The sequence below is a fragment of the Pelmatolapia mariae genome, linkage group LG9 (genome assembly GCF_036321145.2).
Source record: "Pelmatolapia mariae isolate MD_Pm_ZW linkage group LG9, Pm_UMD_F_2, whole genome shotgun sequence".
NCBI classification, from domain to species: Eukaryota; Metazoa; Chordata; class Actinopteri; order Cichliformes; family Cichlidae; genus Pelmatolapia; species Pelmatolapia mariae.
The window spans coordinates 17,883,591-17,907,816 of NC_086235.1; the positions used below are offsets into that span (position 1 = coordinate 17,883,591).

At 41.2% G+C, this 24,226-nt stretch overlaps 3 protein-coding genes across 3 annotated transcripts in view; 2 read left to right on the top strand and 1 right to left on the bottom strand.

Annotated features, from left to right (window-relative positions):
* Positions 1-1,247: 1,247 nt before the first annotated feature.
* tgif1 (TGFB-induced factor homeobox 1) lies at positions 1,248-6,060 on the bottom strand. The gene is made up of 3 exons (XM_063483501.1): positions 5,742-6,060; positions 3,705-3,934; positions 1,248-2,924 (listed from the first exon to the last, which is right to left on the bottom strand). The coding sequence occupies exons 1-3, from the start codon at positions 5,755-5,757 to the stop codon at positions 2,247-2,249; spliced, it is 924 nt and encodes a 307-aa protein (XP_063339571.1). The 5' UTR covers positions 5,758-6,060; the 3' UTR covers positions 1,248-2,246.
* A 3,863-nt stretch (positions 6,061-9,923) lies between these two features.
* On the top strand, positions 9,924-12,013 carry LOC134634583 (OTU domain-containing protein 1). The gene has a single exon (XM_063483867.1). The coding sequence runs from the start codon at positions 10,142-10,144 to the stop codon at positions 11,501-11,503; it is 1,362 nt and encodes a 453-aa protein (XP_063339937.1). The 5' UTR covers positions 9,924-10,141; the 3' UTR covers positions 11,504-12,013.
* A 2,409-nt stretch (positions 12,014-14,422) lies between these two features.
* The window catches only part of si:ch211-285f17.1 (sickle tail protein), a 117,002-nt gene continuing 107,198 nt past the window's right edge, over positions 14,423-24,226 (top strand). Inside the window, exon 1 of the mRNA XM_063483530.1 lies at positions 14,423-14,620. Within this exon, the coding sequence (XP_063339600.1) occupies positions 14,551-14,620 (70 nt within the window). The 5' untranslated portion in view covers positions 14,423-14,550. The remainder of the gene's footprint in view (positions 14,621-24,226) is intronic.

A 24,226-nucleotide genomic window follows, 5' to 3' on the forward strand; every position in this document is an offset into this window, starting at 1 on the left:
TTTCTTTGCTGTCACATGTGTTCTCAATTAGAATATAATTAAACCGATTACAAGGCCAGCGTGGTGTGTTTTTAGGGCATTTCCCATCCGCAGGGGCGGATCCCCATAATTAGACGCCGCTTTTGGCCTCGGCTTAGCCTTGACGTTTCTGTACGTGCAGCTTCTGGTGATTTGTCATTCACACATCAGTCGTGCTGAGGCGAGGCGTGCTGGCTGCGGTGGCTAGAGTTAGGGTAAAGGGTTGTGGGGGTGTTGTCTCTGTGTATGGCCTGCCCTGGGTCAATCTACCCATCATATGGTCTACTATGGTGGGCTGCATCTGCCTACTTGTGTGCCTGGAGGTCTGTTTAAACCCTTAGTGATTACATCATTTAGATTAGACCCAACCTCTGCCACAACCGCTGTCACCTCTGACAGGAACCAACAAAAGGTTCAAAAGGAATCCTGCCTGTTCTACCTATTATGCTATTAAATGAGTTAATGTTTCATCAGTTGATCAAAAGTTAGTCTATCAGATATGATAATGCAGCATGTATATAAAATTATCAGGTTGGCGTAGAAACTACAATATTCTCCCTTTAACAATATCAAGGTTGAAGTATAAATGCTGAATTTGTCAGTGCTACATGGTATTAACTGCAGTTCAATTGCATTCAACCCCTAATCTGAGTGGTTAGATATCATAGCCAGCTAGTTAGTGAACAGGTAACTTGCTGATTATCATTTTAATGAAGATGTTTTTAAAAAGATCCCCTTAAAATCCTAAAAGTAAACTGCTGTTCAGCTTAAAAGACAGGTATAATAATAAAAACAGTAAGGTGTACCTGCCTGACCTAATACAGAGAACAACAGAGAAGCATTGCCAGATGGGAACAGCTGTACTCATATGTAAGCTTCCTTACACTGACTTTATTGGCACGTGTAAAACCCTGTCAGCGAGAAAGTGTTGACGTCTGCTGTTTCCCCGTTTTAATTTATACAGGATTATGCTAATGCATGGGAGCTGTTTTAAAGCATTCGCACACACAGGACTGCCTCCTGTAGAAAGACAGGAATGCTACACTTGTTTTCTCATATTCCCTTCTTTTATATACACTGAACAATTAAACTAAACACACTACTCCCAACATTAAGGGATAAATGTGTGCAGTCGAGTTAAGTGATCTGAATGATCCAAAGCAGGGCAAAATACTTGAATAAAAATAATCAACTCTGAGATGTAGAAAAAACAAAACTTTATTTGAATCCCATGTGACCCCTAGTTGCCACAAACATTGCACAGTATGAAAAGAAATCACATCATTGGGCATCATGTCACATTAACTATACACATGGTCCTATTATACAAGGAAATGTTTTTTGGTGATTTTTTTTAAAAAAGGGCTGTTTTTTGTCAGGTTGTAAAACAGCAAATGCAGAAAAACATATGTAGTGTTTAATTTTTCCAGTCCACTGGCCGTCATTTTTCGCTGAGTGATGGGATAAAGGCTCATGCTAAGAACCTGCTACATTGGTCTTATGAAATACCCCTCGGTGACAAAAAGAAAAGTTAAAAAAAAGAAAAGAAGCATAAAGGTTTTTTCCTTTTAAAAATAGCTAAAAGTAAATAACAAAAATCAAAAACTATACTTATGAAAACAAACATTTACTACAGTAGTGAATAAGTTTGTCATAGATGCCAAGAGCAAAGTATTTTTAAGACACTGAGATGACCTTCCTCTGCCTTTAGTGTGCAAACAAACAAGGCAGACCAATCATGAACTGATCTCTGAAATGTTGAACAATAATAATAATAATAATTAAAGAAAAAAAATTTAAAACGTGTGGGTGCGACCAATCAGTCTGACCGATCTGTGAAGGAGGACTGATTCTTGCTCTTGCTCCGTTTACTACAATACAGTATAATGGAAAGACATAAAGACAGGCAGCATTGTTCTGATAACATTTTTGGTCCCTGTGTGCAAATAAAATACACATGTAGATACATAAAGATACATGTATATGAAATGTATAAACAACTTACAGCCAAGGCACCTCGATACGGTTTTTCTTTTCTTTTTTTTGTTCAATAAGAAAGAAAAAAAGCATCCATGTCAATTTGATTGGTATACCAAAAATAGAAATGGTCAGGCTTTCGTGTGGATTTTGTTCTTTGTTACGTGCAGACGAGTCACTGAAACGAAGAGTTCCACAGCTGAGATGCAAAGTCAGTCTCTAGTTCCTCCTCTTCTGTCAACTTTCCTCATTTAAGCGACCAGCTGTTTGGCCTGCAGCTCCATCTCTGCAGCCCGTTTGAGGGCCACATCCACCAGGAGCTGGAAACCGCTGAAGTCTTGTGTGAGGTCTGGAGGGGTGGGGGGAGGGGTGTTGAACAGCCCACTGCGGGGGCTAAGGTTGCCTTCTATGCTGGTGCTGCTGAGGATGGTGGTAGTGGGGGTGGCGTTGGGTAGTGGCTGACTGCCTGGCCCCTCTTCCCGGCACCTAAGCAGCGCTTGAGCCTGCACAGCATGCAACAACTCAGCTGCCCTGTCACAGTTCATGCCGGGCGCGCTGGGGTGGGAAGCTGTTGGGCTGGTTTGCATTGCTGTGGTGACAGTAGTGTGACAGATGACAGAAGGCCGGGTGGGCACGAGCCCAGGAGACGGGGACGCGGAGGTCGGAGAGGGCACGGTGGGGGACACCGCTTTTCTCAGGACGCTGGGCACGGCGGGCTCGAAGCTAGACGGGTGCAGGACCCGTTTGTCGTAGCTCTCTTCTGTGGCTGCCGCTGGGCTGCTGTGTTTCGGGGACTGGGAGCTGTCAGAGAAGCTGTCGCCAGCTTTGCTACCTTTCCTGGATATGGTGAACTGGTTGGGATCTTTGCCATCTTTCCTCAGCATCTCCGGGAGAAGTCTCCGGCGTGCGTTAATGAACCAGTTGCACACCTGCAGAAGACGATAACAACAACAACCCACACAGTCAGAAAGGCGCGTCACATGGCTCGCTTCCATTCTGCCTTGCGCTTTGAAAGAAAATCTGCTGGTACATTTATCCCCAGGTGCAGTCTGCACATGTTAGTAGAGAAATCGAGTGAAAGGTAAACCCCACCTATCACATGCTGACATTTCACACACCGCAACCATTTCCTGTTTTAATCATTTCACCACTGCAGAAATGACAAAAGACACCTCTGATTATAAGCTAACCCCTTTTTAATAAAGGTCAGTTTAGATTTAGAAATCCTGTCTTGAAAATAGTTTTGAATAAAAAAATAAATCTCTTTTGTAATAGCAGCATTCACAGTTCACTCCACTCTCTTTTTCTCAGTCCTCCAGGCTAGTCGTAACTGGCTTAGGGAGCCTTTCAGCTCTAACTATGTAAATGACTCCGCATTGTTCCCAGACAGCTGGGATAGAAAAGGGGCTAGAGGGAGGGAAATTCCTGTCCAAGTGCCTCGGCCAAGCCCACAGCACACAGGGAGTAAGTTTACTCACTTTGTCTCAGACTTTTATGTTGCAACATCAAGCTGATCTGGATGACCTTCAATTCACAGTGTGTATGTGTCATGATTTGTTTGTGATCCAGACAGGAAATGATTCAGTCAAGCTGACACTTGTTTCCTCTTGACTTTTACAGTGGTCTATTTACACTCTCTGGGCTTAATGGCAGAAAAAAAGGAGCTTCAGATGGTACTATCTTTTTTCCGTCAGAATCTGTGCCCGTACCTGCAGTGTAGAGAGCTGGGTCTGCTTGGACAAAAGGGCTTTCTCCTGTTCAGAGGGGTAGGCGTTGTAACGGTGCTCATACAACCAGTCCCTGAGGATCTGAACAGACTCCTTGGGCAGATTTCCCCGCCGTTTTCTCTTCCCACTGCTCCCCGCGGTGGACGACAGATCCAGAGGGGCGTCCACGCTGTCCTCATCGTCAGTCTCGCTGCCTGACAGCATCATCAAACCTAAAAATCACGAGCGAGTGCAAGAGAGGGACAAAAAAAAAGAGCGTGTGAGGCCAGGACAAAGAAGAATTTATATCCTCTAATGTCAAGCCACCCCGTTGTCAGAGCGGCTCTGCCACAGCCGCTCAAGCTGTCTGGGAGGCAGCTGATGTGTCAGAAGCAAGCTGTCAAGTTCAGCCATGTGATTCATATAAGGAGCCAGGGAGGGTGTGAGGAGGAGGAAGAGGGGGAGGGTGGATGTAGAAAGGGGGGGACGTCACAAAGGCTAGCCTGATGCTGTGTCAGTTATAAAACCTGCCTCAACAAATACAAGCCAGGTCTATTCTAGACAGGCTGATAGCTAGCACAGGAACAACCGGCGTGTAAAAGGGGAGATTTTGTTTTGAAGAACAGGAGCGCTGGAATCTGAAAGATTACAGAGTCTGTATTTTTTGTTTTGTTTTTTAAATGGGAGGCTTAGGATCTAATCAAAGTCAATCATGATCAAAGGAAGTGCTCTGAATTGCTCTGAATGTGAAGAATACAGCCCAGGCAAACTGACGTGCTTTTAAATTTGTCCCATTTTCCATCTGGCATATTATATATTACATTTTTAGTCCCATTTAGTATCTAACCAATACAAAACCTAATATGCGTCCCTCCTCTTTAAGATAAAAACACACTGAGGTTTATTAAAGACTGGCTCCTGTGATTTTAGGTCAATATTTACACCTGGACACCAGCACCTAGGCTACTGTACGGGAAGCCAAGCGGTCATAGCGAATAAAACAGGCCAGGATATTTATTGTACAACCGTGAGCTCCCGGGCAAACTAGTGGGAAAGAAGTAAGAAAGTTCCCAAGTCAAGAGTGGCCAACAGGATGAGGTAATTACGTAGGTTGGAGAGGCGAAGGGGGAGGGGAGACCTGTTGCAAATAAGCGTCTCCAGACTAAACAAAAGAATCCAGGGCTGCCTGCTCCTTTGTACGCGTTTCAAAAGTTTCTGCTCGCAAACAGCGACTTTGGCGCAAACTTTCCACCAGCCGAAATACGTAGCTTCCACAGAAAGGCCAGAAAAAAGACATTTTAACCCGAGAAACACGACAGTTTTTCTAAGTTTGAACAACTTGTAAGAGGGTTCTTTTGTGTGTGTGCGTGCGCGAGCGAGCTGCACCACGAGGTCCATGAATGTAACAAGGCAACAGCAAGTTCCCACAATGAGGTCAGGATGAACATTAGCCTACATTTGGATTTTGGTCATATTTTAAAGGCGCTGGGGGCTGTTTCCGTTCGCTGTTCGTGACAAAAAAGATACAAAATACCGAGGGTTTTTTTTAAAGCTTACAGGCTGCCAAAATGTAACAACCCCTGAAGTCACAACAGTCGCACAACTTTTGACTTCTATCGACTATCACCACTTATCAAGAAACAAAAAACTTCTTCACAAATGTATCTTATGAGGTTTCCACCCAAACAGAAAAAAGCGTCTTTTAAATCATTCTGAAAGTTGTCCCAGTTTATACCGCGACTAGGAAAACAACACACATGGCGACACAGTCGTGCGTTAGCCTATTGTGTGAAAACTTGAATAAAGCACATTTCGATAACCTAAAACGGTGGCTAAACCTTGCTATTGTCGACTTTGACATCGCGCCAACACATGGCAGAAAAAGCCCCCCTGTCATGTCTGGAAAGGAAACAATAGACTGCATGGTTTGCATATGAGGGAAACGGTTCTGTTACTCATTCTTTAACGCCGTCTCCGTCTAAAGTCGTTTCTTTTTTCTTCCCTTCTACTTTAATGTTATTAAAAGAAAATCCCACCTACCCTTTTTGGTCTTCATCTTGAAAAATGCCCGCTTATTCCTCGGCAAGTGGAGAAGACAAATTCTCTGTCAGAGCTGTGTTTTCCCCCCTAGATATCCCCAGCGTGTATCCGAAATCTCGAAAATCCTTGTTCATTAAAAAATGCTTCTTTTCTCCCGTTTTAGATGTTCTTCTCTCTTCTAGTCGTCCTTCTTTGGAGACTTGAGGTGGCAGGAGAGGGGGGGGGATTGTGGGTTACCTGAGATCTCTGCGTCCCTTTCTGCTCAAAGCCCCTTTTCTCATTGACTGTGTGTTTGATCCTGAAACTGGGTGACAGCTATCTTTGACAGCTGCGTGACTAAACGCAAAGATCCTCCCACCACCAGTGGAGAACAGGAAAAATCTCTGACATCAGCATGGCTTGTTCCACTGACATGAATACAGTCTTGCTGAGCTTTAACTGCTGCAGACCCTACTAATAAAGTGAATATATAGATATAGATATAATATGCAGAAAGCGTTGTTTAGGCGGGCAATCAGAATGACAACAATAGCAGACTGGGGGAAAGCACTGCGGACCTCGTGGTAACACCTACAGATTAAAAATAACTAAACTAACCACAGTAATTTAAAACATATATATAGCACATTATTGCTACAGGCTATGCCGCATATTTCCGAATGAGCGTCGGTGTGTTTTTGTGGTGCAAGCTTCATCGCCTTATCACAGTCTGTGGTTTATCACCTTTCGTATCGCTTGTTTACATCGTGAAGAATTACCTTCACGTACTTCCAACAATAATTCTTCTGCGTGCGAGTGCTTTTTAACAATGTGGCTTCGTATAGGCTGCTGCAGTGTGTTACAATAGGGGGCTCGTGTTGTGCTTATGGTAATAGCAGCAAATCTCGTGTTTGTACTACTGTGCATCCCCCTCCTCCTCCTCCCGTGTTGTCACTGTAGTAGCCCATTCTTCTGTATCCCTATAGATACGCGTGAAACGTGTTTCTTATGCGCTATCGATGTCACCCCGATTGAATTGTAAACATTATATAAGGAGAAGCTGCTGTAATTTCTCACAGGAATGAGGAAGTGCTTAAAAAATACAGTGTGGACATGGGTGTAGCTGCGGGATATATTGATCTAACCTTGCAGCAGCTGGAGGTTAGTGCACCAGCTCGGCTTACTAAAGACAACAGCAGCACTGCGAAGGAAACGATCAATGCCTTCATTTGTATGCGGTGCACAACCATGCGACAGCTGCTGTAGCATCGTTTCTTTGCATGCATTTGTTCCAGACATGCGTCCAAGTGCTCTTTGCGGAAGCTAAATGTCGCCTCCGCGTGCGCACAAGCGGAACTGTACGTGAATGCAACGCAGCGTGCAGACACGAGGTCCTCGGGGTCCCTCTGGTGGTGATTTAATTGCACTGCAATTCAGGCGAAAATAAGGAAGGAAAGAAATTGCTTTAAATGTGAAAATGTTATATAGTCCAAAAAAATATTAAGAATTAACTGAACAGATTATGATGAACTGCCCTTTTTTTCTTTTTTTCTTTTTTTTACAATGAAATAGTATGGTAACACTTTATAGCACGGCCCACGACTAAGAGTGCAATTCTGCTCGAATTAAATGGAATTTCCACTGATTTTACCATAAAGACAATGTACTTATATTTACCTACAAATAATTAGCAGTAGATACTCTAGAATAAGGGTGTGATAATTAAAAGCTTTTACAAAAGAGAAGAAATAATTTTAATGTAAACAATTTTAAGTATTTCTGGGTGTTTTAGTGGAAAAACCAACCAAATTTCCACATTACATCGTAAATACGCTGTACTTTTAGGCAAGCAGGCCGTATTGTGTAGGGGCTTTACTTTGCCTTGTTACATTTCTATTATGCATTACACTGGTGTGCATCATGGATGTTCCACTATTCGACAAGTCCTCTTGTATTACATGTGACAATGTGATGAAGACTATTTCTCCCTTTCCTAATTAAAATTAAACACTAGCAAACACTGCAGGACCTCTGCCCATGTGATCTTATAATGATGAAGCAAAATCAAACCTTATCTTTTTTCTTGGAAATAATGTTCAACATACAACCAGAACTTTCAAAAGGACTGTGAGAACACAAAACAAAACAAAAACATTTATTAATGTGAAAGAAGAAAGACTCCCAAAGAATAATTTGGGTTTTATTTATATTAAACACAAGAGAAATGACAATAAACGTTTCTTATTAGCTATGAACACTTTTATTTATACTTTTCTGTTTTATTTCTCTTTGGCTCTTTTTCTTATTTTCTCTTTTCTGGTTTTTTGCCCTTTATGATGAAGATGAGGAGAAAGAGGACAGATCATTGGCCCTTCTCTGAGGCATCTTAAAATACCTGGAAATTATGCACTACGTAAAATTACTTAGAGTATAATTTGTGTCTCATTTCCTGTTGAATACACTAGTCAAAATGAATGTATAATGTGTAATGATAGTATAATGATTGATGTAAATACTTGAATTATTACCTCCTTAATCTGTTGTATTTGTAGGTTAATGCAATTACATTGTAATTTCAGGTCAAATATATGGAAAGTCAAGGGGAATATCACCTTTAGTCACAGGGCGTATTAGAAAGTGTTATTATGTTTCAGTATACTATTACAGCATATTAAAACAAAACAAAAATAAACAGTCAACTTTACTGATTATTAATGTTAATGGGGTTTTTTGTTTTTGCTGCTATAAATGTACACCCACTCACTGAAGTAATATCTTTATTAAGCACTCACATTCTTATCAAACACAAACAGCGTGAGTGTGTTTTCCAGCTCAGTCACTGTTAAAAATAGAGACGAGTAAGTTTGGCAGGCCAAAGCCAGCTACTGCCAGATTAGACAGACATTAAAATAGATCAAATGATTTCAAAACAATATTTATTGATTGGCTGATTTTTGTAATTAATAATAGCAGTAATATCAATAGTCATTTAGTGTGATAGACTAGCTGTACTAATGACTAATTTTGAACATTGAGCATTTCATGCTTTCTGTATAATCAACACATTTGGTGAGCTTTTTTGAGTCATTTCTTTTATTAATATTTACACTTACTATGATGGGAATTCAGTGGTGATGTAAGACGACAAATAAAGCTCAGTGTTTGTTTTATATCTGAGATAACACTTCACTTGTTTAATGAATGTTTTTATGTTTATTTTGAAGGATTAATAACAAGAGCCACATAAGTCTGTTTAGAGGGAAAACGAATGTAAAACGCTTTGTTTAAAGAATAGACACGATAATTATCTGAGCGGTAGCTCTGCTGCTTTACTGTTGTGTCACTCGACTCATTTGACTGTGACGCATCAAATCCTTCACATTTGTCCACGAGCGTCGCGGCTTCAATCAGGACGACCGTGGAGAGCTGTGTGAAGTTACAGACAGCCACAACTGTACAGGAAACTGGTGGGTTTTTTCTTTCAAAATAAGATTGTTGTGGTTCAAATATCAGAATCAGAATCAGAATACTTTATGGTTCACAAAATGATGAGGTTCATTTTGTAATCTGGTAAATTGTTCCCATTTATTTGTTTCAGTTCATTCGCAATAAATCAATAAATAAAAATCACAGGCCTAATTACACTAAAACTGAGCTTTACGAACATCTGCTTTAATTAACGCTTTGCTATTCTAAAGCGAGTAATTGGATGTGCTGTTTTTATTTAGATTACCATGTTATTTGAAGTGCTCATTTCATTTCAAGTCATCATGTTAGTAAAGAGGAAGAAAGTGTATTTGATGATTAGGTGGCTATTTGAATGAAAGCAACACCACAATGGACTTTTTTGAAAGCAAATTAAAACCCAGTAAACATGTGGTATTCCTAGTGAACTAGTTATGACACTTCTTAAAACATAAAAATAAAAAACTTCACTATTTTGTAAGGATTTTTTTGCACTTTAAAGTTAAAGCATCATTTCCTGTTTATCAGCATGAAAACATTTTTTAAAAGTTTGCTTTTTTTTAAAGAAACTTTTGCTCATTGCTCTAAGGCAGTAAAGCATGATCGCTCATAACGAAGGCGCACGTGTGCGTAAACCATGAATTTTATTTTGAAATAATTCAACTGAAAAGTGTTTTTTGGCTTTATTTCGTCGGACTTGATTCTGTCGAAGAGGACTGGGTCCTGTTACAGTTTGGAGTCTAAAATTAGGGAGGCACCCCAACTGCAAATGACGCAAGAGGGCTAAACTGGACAGTCTAGTCGTCTCTGTGTGTCAATGACAGCGGGACTCAGGGCCATGGAGACCTTCCCTACAACTTTGCTGTTGTTGATGACATGGAGAGTATTTTTAGCTATTGTTGTCATCTTTCCGTAACAGCCCAGCCGCGCCGTTCAGTATAAAGGACTCTTTCAAAATGCAGTTGTACAACAGTGTGCTGACACACTACCCGAGGTCGTCTCGCAAAGTTACAATAACTTTGTCGACCGCTTCTGCGCGCTTGAACGGGGCAAGTTCCTCTGAGGCTGACAGGCCGGGATTTACTCAACCAGACGCAACTTCGGCGACCAACGGTGATCCGGTGAGCGAGTCTGTGTCTTCCGCAAACATGCCTGCCTTGTCGTGTTACGAAGCTTCAACCATGAGGCCAATTTACTTCACTTCGACTGCTGAAATTTTAATCCGGAGACCTGATGGAGTGGAGAGGTCTGTGCCTGTGCATGTTATGAGGGAATCCAAAGTCAAACCACCTTCCCCAGACTCTCATAACGGTGAAACTTTACTCTGTAATGACTGCGACCCTGATGTGATAGTGGACTTGATAGATCAATTGAGCAATGGGACAGATGAGCTTTTCCCAGACTGCCCAGAACTCACTGGAAATCAGCTTACCAACAGCAACAACACCAGTGGACCCAGAATAGAAGAATACAAGAGGATGGTGGAAACTTCAGGTGGGGATGATGGAATTTCACTGACTATTACCCCCTTCAGAAGCAAGACGTGGGCCTCATTGAAAGACGAGGAGCTGGTTCCCCCCAAGGCAGTACAGCCTAAGGGTCTCATAAAAGAAGACTTTAGTTTAATGAGCACGGCCAAAGCTGCTCCAGCATCAGATGAGAGACGGGCTTTTGAGCTCAGTGTTCTGCAGGAGTCCCCTCCACAGAGAGTCCAGGAGAGAGGGGAGATCAACGACAAAGTCGCCCGATACCTGGCTGAAGTGGAAAAGCAAAATAAGTACCTTCAGGAGAGGCACAAATACAGGTATCAAATCATTCCAGATGGCAACTGTCTGTACAGGGCTGTGTCTAAAGCCACATACGGGGACCAGTCGAGACATGCAGAGCTGAGGGAGCAGACGGTGCACCACATCGCTGACCACCTTGACGAATTCAACCCTATCATTGAAGAGGATGTGGGGGAATTCCTGATCAGTGCAGCGCAGGATGGCACTTGGGCCGGTTATCCCGAGCTTCTCGCCATGAGCCAGATGCTGAATGTCAACATCCACCTCACAACAGGGGGCAGCTTGGAGAGTCCCACTGTCTCCACCATGGTGCACTTTCTTGGAGAGGAGGATCCTTCCAAACCGGCTATCTGGCTGAGTTGGCTGAGCAACGGTCACTATGACGTTCTCTTGGACAGGTGTCTGCCCAACCCAGAGTACGAGGACTGGTGCCGAAACTCGCAGATGCAAAAGAAACGGGACGAGGAACTGGCAAAGTCGATGGCAGCCTCATTATCCAAAATGTACATTGAGCAGAATGGGTCTGTGTAAACGAAATACAGCGCATTACAGAGGAATAGAGATGAATGGTTCTGCTTTCTTTCTACGTGTTTTAAATTATTATTTTTTAAGGATTTTTTAAGGAGCAAAAAGACGTGCAGTGCACATACTTTGGTTCATGTCTATGCCAGCGTTTTGAAATTAGCACTAGTTGTCTCCAAAAGAGTTTGACAGTGTGTGAGTCTGTTCTTGATAGTTTGGGTGATGTTGACATGAGTGAAATTCTCTAATGCTGTTCAGATGTGGCTGAGTGCTTTTGGAGTGTACTATTTTTATTTGCCCTTTCTCAGCTGACCAGTTATTTTTATTTTTTTGTCGTGCTTCTCATGCTTTGGCAACTGCCCAATATTTTCAGACAAAGAGAAATCTGGTTTGCATTTTCCATGTGTTTAAGCTACTCATTTGCACAAAATTCCTCTAAGAGTAGTTCACAGTGCTTGGTTTGTGTCTGCGAGAATGATTCAACGGTTCATTTTCCATTATTCCAGTACTTTTTAGACATTTGACAAAGAATTTCAAAATAAAGTTAAGAAAAAAACACACTAACTTGCAGTGGCTTCATTTTTAATTTACATGCTCGTTGTCCCGCTATTTGTTTATGGCCTACATTTTCATAAATTTGTTATTCAGCTTTAGCGATATCCACTGTTTCATCTTAGGTGTAAGGCAGTCCATAACCACCACATCACCACCACAGTTCATGCTGCAGTCATCCTCCACTCACCAGTGTCCTAAAGTGAAAAGTGATGTTGGGAATTTATTACATGTAGTGACCCTGCAGCCTCTCATTCAGGTCAGGCTGCCGAACTCGGTGTATTAAGGGACCACGGTTTCAATACACAGAGTACAAGGGAATGTGCTCTGTGTACTGAGCTATGTTAAAGCTTAAGTAAAGGGTGCACAGTCACGGTATAGGCCAAAATGTCATTTCTGCTGTAATTGTTTTGTTTTTTATAAACTGTAGATTCTGCTTGATTTCCTAAAAACTATATAAAAGGAAAGCAAACCAGCCAAATACAGCTTGCAAATACTATAAGTTAATCTCAACGTATGGATGTATTCATATTGTAATAATACTTTCCTTTTTGGCATTTCACATTAATGTCTGCTGTTTTAAATACACTTGCCGGTCACTTCATTAGCTACATCTGTTCAGATGCTCACGGATACAAATATCTATTTATCAACACCTGAGTGCATTTAGGCATCTAGACATGATCAAAAACCTGCTGAAGTTCAAACTGAGCGTCAGAATGGGTAGAAGTGTCTGTTGGTGCCAGACTGGCTGGTCTCGGTATTTCAGACTTGCTTATCTAATGGGATGGGATCGCTGGGGTTTACAGAGAATGCTCTGAAAGAGAAAAAAGTCAAGTGAGTTTAAGTTCTCCAGCCAAAATACCAGAGGTTGGAGGAGAAAGGCCAAGGAAGGAAATACACCAGTCACATCAAGGGGTGTCGAACTCCAGGCCTCGAGGGCCGGTGTCCTGCAGGTTTTAGATCTCACCCTGAATCAACACACCTGAATCAAATGAAATCAAATGATTAGTTCATTACCAGGCCTCTGGTACCTCCTCAAGACATGTTGAGGAGGTAATTTAGCCATTTGAATCAGCTGTGATGGATCAAGGACACATCTAAAACCTGCAGGACACCGGCCCTCGAGGCCTGGAGTTCAACACCTGTCATTACAACCGAGTAAGAAGAGCATCACTAAATGTGCAAAACCTTGAACCTCGAAGTGGGTGGGCTACAGCAAACAGAAGACCACACTGGGTGTTACTCCTTTAAGTTAAGAACAGCCAAAAGTTACATGGGCTCACCAAAATGAGACACAGCAGAAAACTGGAAAAACGCTGCAATGAATGAATGCTATGAATCTAACTTTCTTTTGCTTCTGCCGTTTGGTGTACACAACATTAAAGCATGGATCTATCCTGCCTTCTATCAACACTTCTGGCTGGTTGTGTAATGGTGAGGGAGATGTCTTCTTTGCACACTTTGGGCTCATAAGTACAAACTGAGTGTCATTTAATTGCTGCAGGCTGCCTGAGTATTGTTCCTGACCATGTCCATCCCTTTATGATCACAGTGTGCCCGTGTCCTGTTTCGTGAACACCACAAAGACATATAGAGAAACTTATTCAGCTGCTTTTTAAAGCCATATGTGTAATTTATGAAAAACTCATGTACTGATAAATATTGCGCCTTCCTTCCGTTAGGTGGCACTGTATGCTCCCAGATGCTCAGACAAGGTATCAATAAAGGTATTTGTATTCTTTTAAAAACAGATTACAGCGTTGGATTATCGGATACAATACGCAGAGTTAAAGTGACTGCGCAGTGGTCGTCAAAAATGTGAAATGGCATGTTTTGGTATCACGGGATGCGATGACTGTGAGAAATGGTGGAAGAGTCGCTTTTTAAAGTTTTACATTTATAATTTATAAGACCACCCAAGTTAGATTTTAAACACTGATTAAGAGCTTCCTGACTCTGGCAGCTGGAAAATGTTCCAAGTGTCCGAAAATATGATATGTGGTATGAAAATCCAACATTATTATATTTGTACAGCCCCCGATTTAAACTTTATTATGAGGTTATTATGGATTCTTTACAGTGATGACGTAACGCTGCAGTCATCGTCATTTGTGTGTGTGGGGAAAAGTTTTATGATTTTTAATACGGGGGGAGGGATAGTGCCTCTCCCTGCTCCTGCGAGTCTACTACGTTCACCAGGCTTCTTAGAGCAGAGGGGCAGGTGAGAGTTGGACCGAGCTGGCTGCTTCACCGCAGTACTGGCACACAGTCAGCTCAGAGACGCACAGGGGGCAGAGGGAAAGTCATCCACGGACGCCCCTCTCCGGTGTGTAGTGTCGAAGGATTCCCACGCGCAACACGGACGGCGACGCGGTCACCTCGACGCGGAGAAGCCTCCCCACCCCACCAGCCCCCTGCTCGGAAGTTGGCTGTTACTTTTAAAAGAACACAGAGAAGAGCGGTGAAGTCCTGGAGCTCTGACCTGAGAGCCTGTAACAGACATGTCGGGACACCGGGTGCAATTCGCGGACCTTCCTCCGAGTGATCATAAAGGAAGTCCCAAATCTCACAGTAAGAAAACAAATATACATATATATATATATATATCTGTTGACCTTGATTTTAACAGATCTTGCCAAGCCTAAATTATGAAAACTTTGCAGAAAATCTAAAGATGCCGTGTTTAAAGTTTTTACTCACAGTTAAATACTGCTGTTGCTTAACTTTAGTTACCCAAATAGATCCGTTACATTTCTAATTTCCTTGTGCCCTGTATCTGTGCCCTACTGTAGTCAAAACAGTTAAGCTGCCTTCTCAGCGCTGTCTTGCATTGTATTACACTCCTCTTCATGATGCAGTTATCAGCAGAAAACACAGTCAATCCTCGATGATTACATGTATTTTTATTTAAATATGAAATGTTACATGCTGCCTTTTCTGCCTTAAATAGGGTCATATTTTTTCTTGCTCATTGATATCTATGTTAATGTCGTACTGCACATGTTATATATGAGTGACAGTGTGTGGCCTTTGTGTTGAACCCCTGCTTTGCTCCACTCAGCGGTGTGATCCCATTCAGTCTCCACTCAGGACACTTATCTGAAGTGGCAGTTGCCCTTTACGTGCTGCAGCTAACTTTTTCTCCTCAGGCCTCCTCTCATTGAGTGTCATTCTCTGTCTTAAGTAAGGTGACACTCAGGTTGGGGCGCATTTATTGACCACTACAACTCACAGTATTAAAAGCACAACGCTAATGGCTGTAGAACAGAGCCGGATTTGGGGACTTGGATTTAGTGCTCTTTATTGCTCCGCTGGTTGAAAGGCGTGCTTCTGATTGCATGTGAGGTGTGACAGAGTCAGCTGTGCTCGCCTCTGCTGCTGTATGCTGCAGTGTATGCACTCCAGCATGAGACACAGCTCATCTCCATGGTGACAGGTTGAGTGACAGAGCACGTGAAAAAGGATGCAATGGAAAATTGCCAGTTTGCTGCAAACCCCTCCAGAAGGGTGGCATCTATAGCACACTGTGGTTCCACAACGGCACATGTGCACGGCTTGGGATTTATATCTTCGATGGCAGCTGTATTAACACCATGATGTGTGTGTTTGTGTCACGTTCAGTAGTGTGCGTGTGAACAGCAGAAGTGCTGATGTTGTATGCAGGTTAGGCTCAGCTTGTATGCAGGGCATGCTGGGTTTGATGGTGGAAGGACACAAAAGCAGCTTCAGCAGCAAACTACACATTCTGGCTCAGCCCATCCATGTTTTTTGTGGGTTTTTCCCCCCGCTGCTTGCTTGGAACCAGGTGATAGTGGGGTCAAGTTTCAGGCTCTTCTCTTTTTATGATGTGCAGACACACAGCATCCACATTCCACAATAACATAAGCAACTTGACGAGTTTATTGCAAGCAATCATCTCTCATTCAAATATTGTATTAGCAGCATCAAATTAAAAAGAAAAAAAAAGTACCTGCATAGCAGCAGAACAGCAAGTCATTCATCACTCTGTTCATTTTCACAGCTATAACAGCTAATGATCTTGGCATCATATAGAGGGAACATTACAGCAGATGTGAATATGTCAACTCACATTACTGGTACTGAGGAAGCATTGTTGCTTTTGCCGCTGTGCAATTTGCATGAGTCAAAGAAGGAATCAGCAATATGTTTTTGTCGACATTGTCAAAAATACACTGTTGTTGCTGCGGCGTTTCTGCCCTGGATTTATCTTTCCGAAAACAGGCAGCATTGTGGCGTCTTTCTTCCTCAGTTATTTTATATTCATAACGTTTGCTTTGCTATCCAAGCAGACTTTTCACTTTATAAAACTGTATACGATTGCAAGTTATTACTTCAGTTTTTAGAATTATTGAGAATCTGTGCATGATAGCATCCGTTTTATTATACCTATTATCCACAGAGCTATGTGCATACAATGTAAAGTATTTAATTTATTTGAAAACGCTAAACACATCCACCCCAGTGGTCACTTTTGGGGGAAATTCAGGTTATTGAGCTGTGCTAGTGTGTATCAACAGCAGCAGACATGTTTTCAGATGGATGTGGTCTTGAAGACAAGGTCAAGCTCTTAGTTAGTCCATAGGCTAATGTTACTAATGAACACATGGCCCACTAATTTTGTAGTTCTGTGCCACTGCCAGTGCCATCTTTTTGGTACTATCTTTAGCCATTATTCTTCTTCTTATTATTACTGATGATGATGATGTTTGAACTTTAAATACACGGAACATTTTTCTCTATATTACCCACCGAAAAATGGCATTGCATTGTTGAAAAGAAGTAAAACCATAAATCTATTTCTAGATGTCTTCACCTTTTCCTTAGTAAACACTTAATAGAATCTCTACGAATTTCAATGATCAAGGAGTCTTTTAGATTTTACATTGAAATATTACCACGATTTATCTTTTGTCTTTCAGAAATTTCACAATGTATATGATCAATACATGCTTTTGATTCAAAGACTCATCTGTGTTTTGAGAAGGATTAACTGTGACTAAGATGGTGATATGTCTTTCAGTGAGCTATTATATCCTGGACAGCTGCACTCGGGACCATGATGTGCATCATCTCATGTTTCCAACAATATTTGCAGATTATGTCAACAGTCTTGGGTGGTGAAAAGAAGATATCTCGTACTGAGTTCCCATCAAAGTTCTTATACAAAGAGAATTGTTTCACTATTCATCTCAGTCTTTAGCTACGCCTTAGGTGGTCTATACCAACATGTTATGTTAACCAGTGCTGTTATGCTGTAAGACTTCCATGGCATAACAAACTATGACCTCCATATATGACATATATGACCTCCTCTTCATGCCCATTACTGATCATCACTGATCTCACTTTGACAAAGCTTATAGTTAGGGCTGGATCGGGTGACCCCTGTTCTCCTGTTTCCGTTTGCTATCTTCTTTTTCCCATCACCACCAACTGGTTGTGGCAAATAGCTGCCCCTCCTTGAACCTGGTTTTGCTGGAACTTTCTTCCTGCTGAAAGGGAGTTTTTCTGTCCCACTGTTGCCAAGTGCTTGCTCATAATAGATCGCCTGCTCATTGGGTTTTTTACTCTAATATATTAGCGTCTTTGATCCACAATGCAAAGGGCCTTGGGGTGACTTTATTGTGAATTGGTGCTATACAAATAAAATTAAATTGAATGAATACCAAGAACAAGAAACAACTTGTTATGTGCAGCAGTGAATGCAATGTTACGTTTGCTGTAGTGTGAATGTGTAAAAAGCTGCTTTAAATTAAAAGAGCAGGAAGACAACGCAAGATGTATAACCAGTGCTTCACATTTGCATGTTCAAATGCGATACCTTATCTGATCTTGATTTAATTACTTTACTAAGTTCTGAGCAGATGGCAAAATTTGCTTCATATAATGTGAAAAGTTGTTGTTCTCACATAGGAGAAACACAATTTAATAACAACAACACTGTAAAAGAAGAGGGTCAAAGCAAATGAACCAAGAAATATTCAGTCATAATTAAAAGGGACCATGCCGTGTTGTTTAATCCATTAGCCCATTAACTTTTTGTCAGGATGTCCATGGCGGCATGTTATCATACTTTTGGTCTCTGTGTGATCGCCTTGGGAAATTGGCAAATGATGTGTTGGTGCGATAATCCCAAAATATGCTTCTTTACCAGCTCAGGAATGCAGGCAGTGTCTGTGCCAGTGTCAGGCTTTTGAAACCAGTGGGAGATGCACTCTCTGCAGCTTAAAACACTCTGTGGAAACAAATCAAATGAATGTAAAGGTGAGGATGATGCATAGCTTTAATTTCCTCACACAGACTTTCTATCGATAGTTCACTTACTACTATATTAACATAATCTTTGAGTGAATGGCTGTCTAGTAAGGTGTGAAATGCCATATGTAGCGGGCTGATCAAATTTGATAGTCACTTGAACGGACTCTTCTGGAAATGGTCAAGCTCCTGAGATGCTTAACAGCTGTTTTCACAGCAGATTGAAAGCATGTCCCTTAGGGGCTCTTAAGTTTCTTAAGAGAGTAAAACAAAGATTTAAGGGTATGCAGTGGCTTTATCTGCCAGACAACAGTATATTGGTGCTTTTCCGCCTTTAACTGGGGATGCTGCTTTCTGACAAAAGGCAGTAATCTTGAGTTTTTACCCACTGTGCTTATTTTTCCACTGAAAATACTGATACATCTTTGTATCTAAGCTTATGAGCTCCATGGGTGTTAGACATTGTGACTGTTATTACTACTACAAAATTACTGAACATGTATATTTTTAAAGCAAGTTTAATTCATTGATATTAATATGTAGTGCAGTCATATTTAGTTAAGGTTTAATTCTGAACTCTGGTATCTCATCTGTGGACTTAAATACGAGGACACAGGAGTGTGGTGTTATCTGTGACCTTGCAGTGCTTTTGATGGGAGCATCTCTTATCCAAATGACTACAAACTTGACACTAGGATTAGATCTTGAGCAACACATGTGCCAAGTTTTGAATAGAATGGACTGGTGATCAAGATTGGCAAAGAGCAGACAGACTAACATATACAACAGGTACAGCAGGTTGTCCACTCCTGTTATAGATTTGGTGGTTTGATCTCTGACCTCACCGTGAGCTCAAGTGTCCTTTGACAAGATGCTGACCAAGTCCCTCCCAATACCAGGCAAGGTCCTCATATGACAGCTCTGCAAGCATTGTGTGTTTGTGTGTGAAAATGAGTGAATGAGAAACACATTTTAAGCACTTAAAGTTAAAGGGCACGGCACGAGTACAGACCATTTACATACAGAGATTCCTTTATTTAACAGTGAGATTACATGTAATGTACGTGCTCAGTAGTCTGAAAAATTTCCATTTATGGTAAATCTTTTCAAATATACTTGTGTGTATTTGATCTTACATTTCATCCATTTTCTGCTGACATTTTCACGTTGCTCACTTTGTTCAACTTCAGTGTTATTAAGGAAAACTCAAAGCACTCTCTACATCTGAATATCGAAAAGGGGGAAAAAACCAAACAGAAGCGTTGCATTCTGCTTCCTGACTTGTGATTTTTTTTGTTCCATCATCAAGTATTTGTGAGAAGGGCGAGTTAACATAAAGGTCATTTTTGAGAAATGAAGTCAAAGGCAAATATTGTTTTAAAAAGCCCCCACCCCCACACACCCCCCTCGCCGAAAAAAAGGAAATACCACAAGACGAGCGCGACTTATTGTACAGTAGATTGTGGCTAGAATTACTTTTGGTTGAGTCATCACTGCTGTCTCACAGAATGGCTTTGCATCATTAAACGTTGCGTGCCTAATGAATTATCCATCCTCTTCTGGCTTCTCTGTCTATCCAGCAGCAGGACGCTGATGTGCTGCAAAGAGGAACCAGATGTTTTCTCTCCTTTTTTTTAAAATTCTGTGGTTTTTTTTTGTTTTTTTTAATGGTTCCTTCTCATGAGTTCCTTCCTAAAGAGGATGTAATGAAGTATCTACATTTTTCTCTCAGAAGCAGTAGAACTTTGGAAGCGCACGCAAAATTTGACAATGTCAGACGAGACGACTGGCAGGATAATGAAGTATACCTGTGTTCCACAGCAACAGCTGCACACAGGCCGCTAAGCACGATGCAGTTAAAGCTCCTCATTGGCTGCTGCAGCTTAGAGCTCGCAGACTTCTCAACATTGTTGTTCCCGTCACTGAGTTTTCGTCGCTTGCGGAACGAGTTGAGGAGTAAACAAACACGTCTATCATGTTTATAGTCATCTTAAGTCTGGGAAGATGTAAGGCTTGATAGCACACAGGCAGGAAAGTACACTGTTAAAATGATGACTCCCGAACGCGCCATAGCTCTCTGCACAGCTGTCATTCATCCACCCCGAGCAGTGGTTTTTGAAATATCTGTACTTCTTTATTGCTGATTAGAGACAATCTGGTTGCCTTTCTGTGCAGTAGGAACACAGAGTGTAATAACATTCTTTGCATGTTCTCCCCCAAGCACTAATGATGCATGATATCAGGCCTTATGACATTTTTTTTAGCAAAGGGAACAAAAAATTGACTCGGACACAGATGAGTGAGAAGTCAAATAGCCTCTCCTTTGATGTTGCAGTGAGGTCATGTTCAAAGGAAAATATCAAATAGGTAAGTTGGGGAGAAAATGAGGCAGTGTTCATGTGAGTGAGGCTGTGTGGTGATGCTTAATATTAAGTGTGTGTCTTTGTGTATATGAGTGTGCAGGGGTACCTGATAATTAGGCTTTTTTGGGGGGGGCTTATCATCAAACTCCACGCTGATGATATGAAGTCACCAACTGGGATTTTAATGACTTTCCAAATCAATCAAAAGTTCTGGGTCACTGCCACAGAGGTCAGCCTAGACACACACACACACACACACACACACACACACACACACACACACACACACACACACACACACACACACACACACACACACACACACACGCACGCACACACACACCCCTGTGTGTGTAGTCTTTATTGTCTTAATTGGAAAAATACAGAGCCTTTTTTAAACTGATTTTTCATGTTGTGAGAATAGGACACATTCTGGGTGGGAGGTCTGTTCACTTTTTTTTGCAACTAACTTTTAGATCTGCTCATTAGATGTGAAGTTAAAATCCACAGCTAGTTAGCTTAAGTGATCAAAGACTGGAAAATTAGTGATGCACCAATTGCAATTTTTCTTATCTGATTCCAATTTCCAATTTTTCTCCAATACGGATTTTTATCGCTTATCTTTCTAAGAACTAGAATAGAATAGAATAGAACAGCCCTTTATTGTCATCGTACATATACAATGAAATTGTGGGTGCTCCACACCAACTGTGCCAGAATAAAATAGAAATAGTAGACAGCAGGAATAAATAGCAAACAGGAGAAATATATGCAATCAAGAGACACATTAGAAAACAAGCTGCAAAGTGCTTGGAAGTTGTGCAAAGAAAAGACTGAATAAAGTCTGTGTGTGAGTGGCTGAGTGATGGGGGTTACTCAGACCGTGGCTCAGATTGAGGATGTGGGGGGATAGTGTTTATTGACAGTCCGAATGGCCCAGGGGAAGAAGCTGTTTGTGAGTAAGTACTGTAACTGATGTGCGAACAAAACCCAACTTCTCTTCAGTTTTTTTTAATATAATAAAATAAATTGTTAAACTTCTTTTCCTCTCAAACTGCAGTAAATTACAGGATCTGCTGTCACTCAAAATCATGAAAATAAAGTAATGTTCTACTGTAAGGAGGTACAAATAACTGAAAAAGCAGTTTCTTTACACCCACATTGAAATATGACATGACATATTTTACCTTACCAAACAACAGCAAGTGCAACAGATTTATATAATAAAAAAAATGTCAGGTACTTACATAATTTTCCATATTTATAACTTCACCCGACAGCCGGACATTGACCAGTTTTCTCTTTTTCACTCATCTCTTTAATTTTCCTCATAATTACTCTGATTCTTTGCTCATACCGAGGCTGCTGGCTTGTGGCTGGCTCTGAGCTCTGGATAGCTTTAGCTTTCGTCACTTTGCCTTTGTTGCCTTCTTTAAAATGTGCATGTTTAGCTGGGTGAAGGTCATTTCAGCGTCTGATTAGGTTTGTTGTTAAGAACGTTTCCCCCGTGGTTTATTTTGGCGAGCTTTGTGTCTTCCTCACTCACAGTGAAGACTCACTAGCGTCCAATCACCAGTCGGGGCCAAGACCGCTAAATATCTCTCGATTTGGGTCCCTGGCCAGTCAGTCTGTGCTTGAACAATAAGTTTTTGTTGCCTTGGTTTTGTGTTCAAGTTCAATTGAGTCTTCTTCTTCATGTTTTTTCCAGATACTAATATTTTGTGGTAAGTATGCGTTGCATTGACAGACGATCTGTGCAAACTAGGATGCAAAACACACATTTCATCAGGACCTATAAGGTAAACCAAAACTACAAGCACACATGCCTGAACACATTTTCTCACTTACATAGTCTCTCTGACAAGCCCCTCCTGGTTATATGTAATTTATGCTCACTTAGATAAAAACAAGCCATCTGACACCACTCATTTGAAATTCCAAACATTTTGCTTCAGTATCTAATTTGATAACTGAGCTTGTGGATGGGGAAAAAATCCACTCCCAGTCAATAACCACAAGCCACTCCTGTCAGTGTGATAAATGGGAGGTTTAGCACGAGGCTACAAGTGGGTGTTTGTAAGTGGATGGGACGCCGCTGATTGGGTGCGGTCGTAGCAAAGGGCTGTGGGAGGAAAACATCCATCGTGAAAGTGCTGAGAAGTTTGGTGATGACCCTATAGCACATTATAGGAGTTTCCAGCTGGTTGCTGGAAGACTGAAGGGAGAATAGGGAGTGACAGACTAAGCAGTGCCCTGTTGCTTTATCAAAAAACTTTATCAGTAATACTATTTATTATGAGAGAAGGGGCAAATGAATATAGGCATTCTATGCGCAGTAAATTCTTTGCCTTCTTTTCACTTCCTGTGAATTTTCAGGTCAAGTTGGGCTAATCCACTTTGCTCCCTGGATAGTCTATGAAATACCAGCATGCCAGTAAGTGTGGTGCCGGCATCGGCAAATGGCTGCTGATCCTTTGATTCATACTTTAATCTGAAGACAAAAGATTTTTTTTTTTTAATTAGAGCCCTTTCTATTATATTAAACCACCTACCGCATTTAAATCCAGCCATTCTCTATTTGAAAGATGAATAGGGCTCTTACAGAAATTCTCTCTCATTTCTTTTATATAAATGCTCCCAATTAGAAAGGGAAAACAAATTTTAAATCACTCTGTGGAGTTCATTCTTTGTTATGATTGATGACTGATGATGATTTTGCCTCATCATCTTATTCCCCAGCCCCAGCACCTTTCGCCTTAGCTTATCAGAGCGCGTACAGCTGCTTTAGTGGCCGAAAAACTGTGATATTTAACGAGACTCTCTGTTATGCACTGTATGTGACACTGAATGCCATGATGATGCGGACTTGGCTGTCAGGAGCCACTGCAAAGGCCAGCAGTTGTGTAAGAGATTTAATGGCTGTGGCTGGGAGTCTAAAGAGAGGGCAGCAATCAGCAGACCTTTTGGCAAGGTTAGCTCGGTCCTTTATTCTCTGCTTCTCTCTTTCAATCACTCTGTTAGTCATCCTAAAGTAATACTCTGGTGCTTCCAAACTCTAGTCCTTATATTGCCAATAACGTTTTAACAGAAATAATAAATGTAAGCTTGATGATATCTTTGATGCACCAGTGTAAGGAAGGATAAATTAAAGCTTTCATTTTACCTGTTTTCTTCTGTTAGATCTGCCACTTAATGTAAATGTTAAGTATTGGAAATGGTCTTTTATATATATATTGTTTTTAATACTTGGATAAAAATGCTTTACAGCCAGTGACTGTTGGAAGTGTAGAGTCCATGGATATCAGGAAATGTTGAGCTTCCAGGTGCTGCTTGTTTGATTTTGTATTTGATAAATAAAATTCATGCTGTATTGGGTTGAGACTGATTTGGCCATTGAAGAATATCTAATTTCTTTGCCTTGAGAAATTCTTATGCATCTCCTTTGACAGTGCAGTGTGCCATTACATACACAATTCATCCTGCTACATCCCACTCATCATTCTAATTATCAATAAACACTAGCGGCCCTGATCCGATG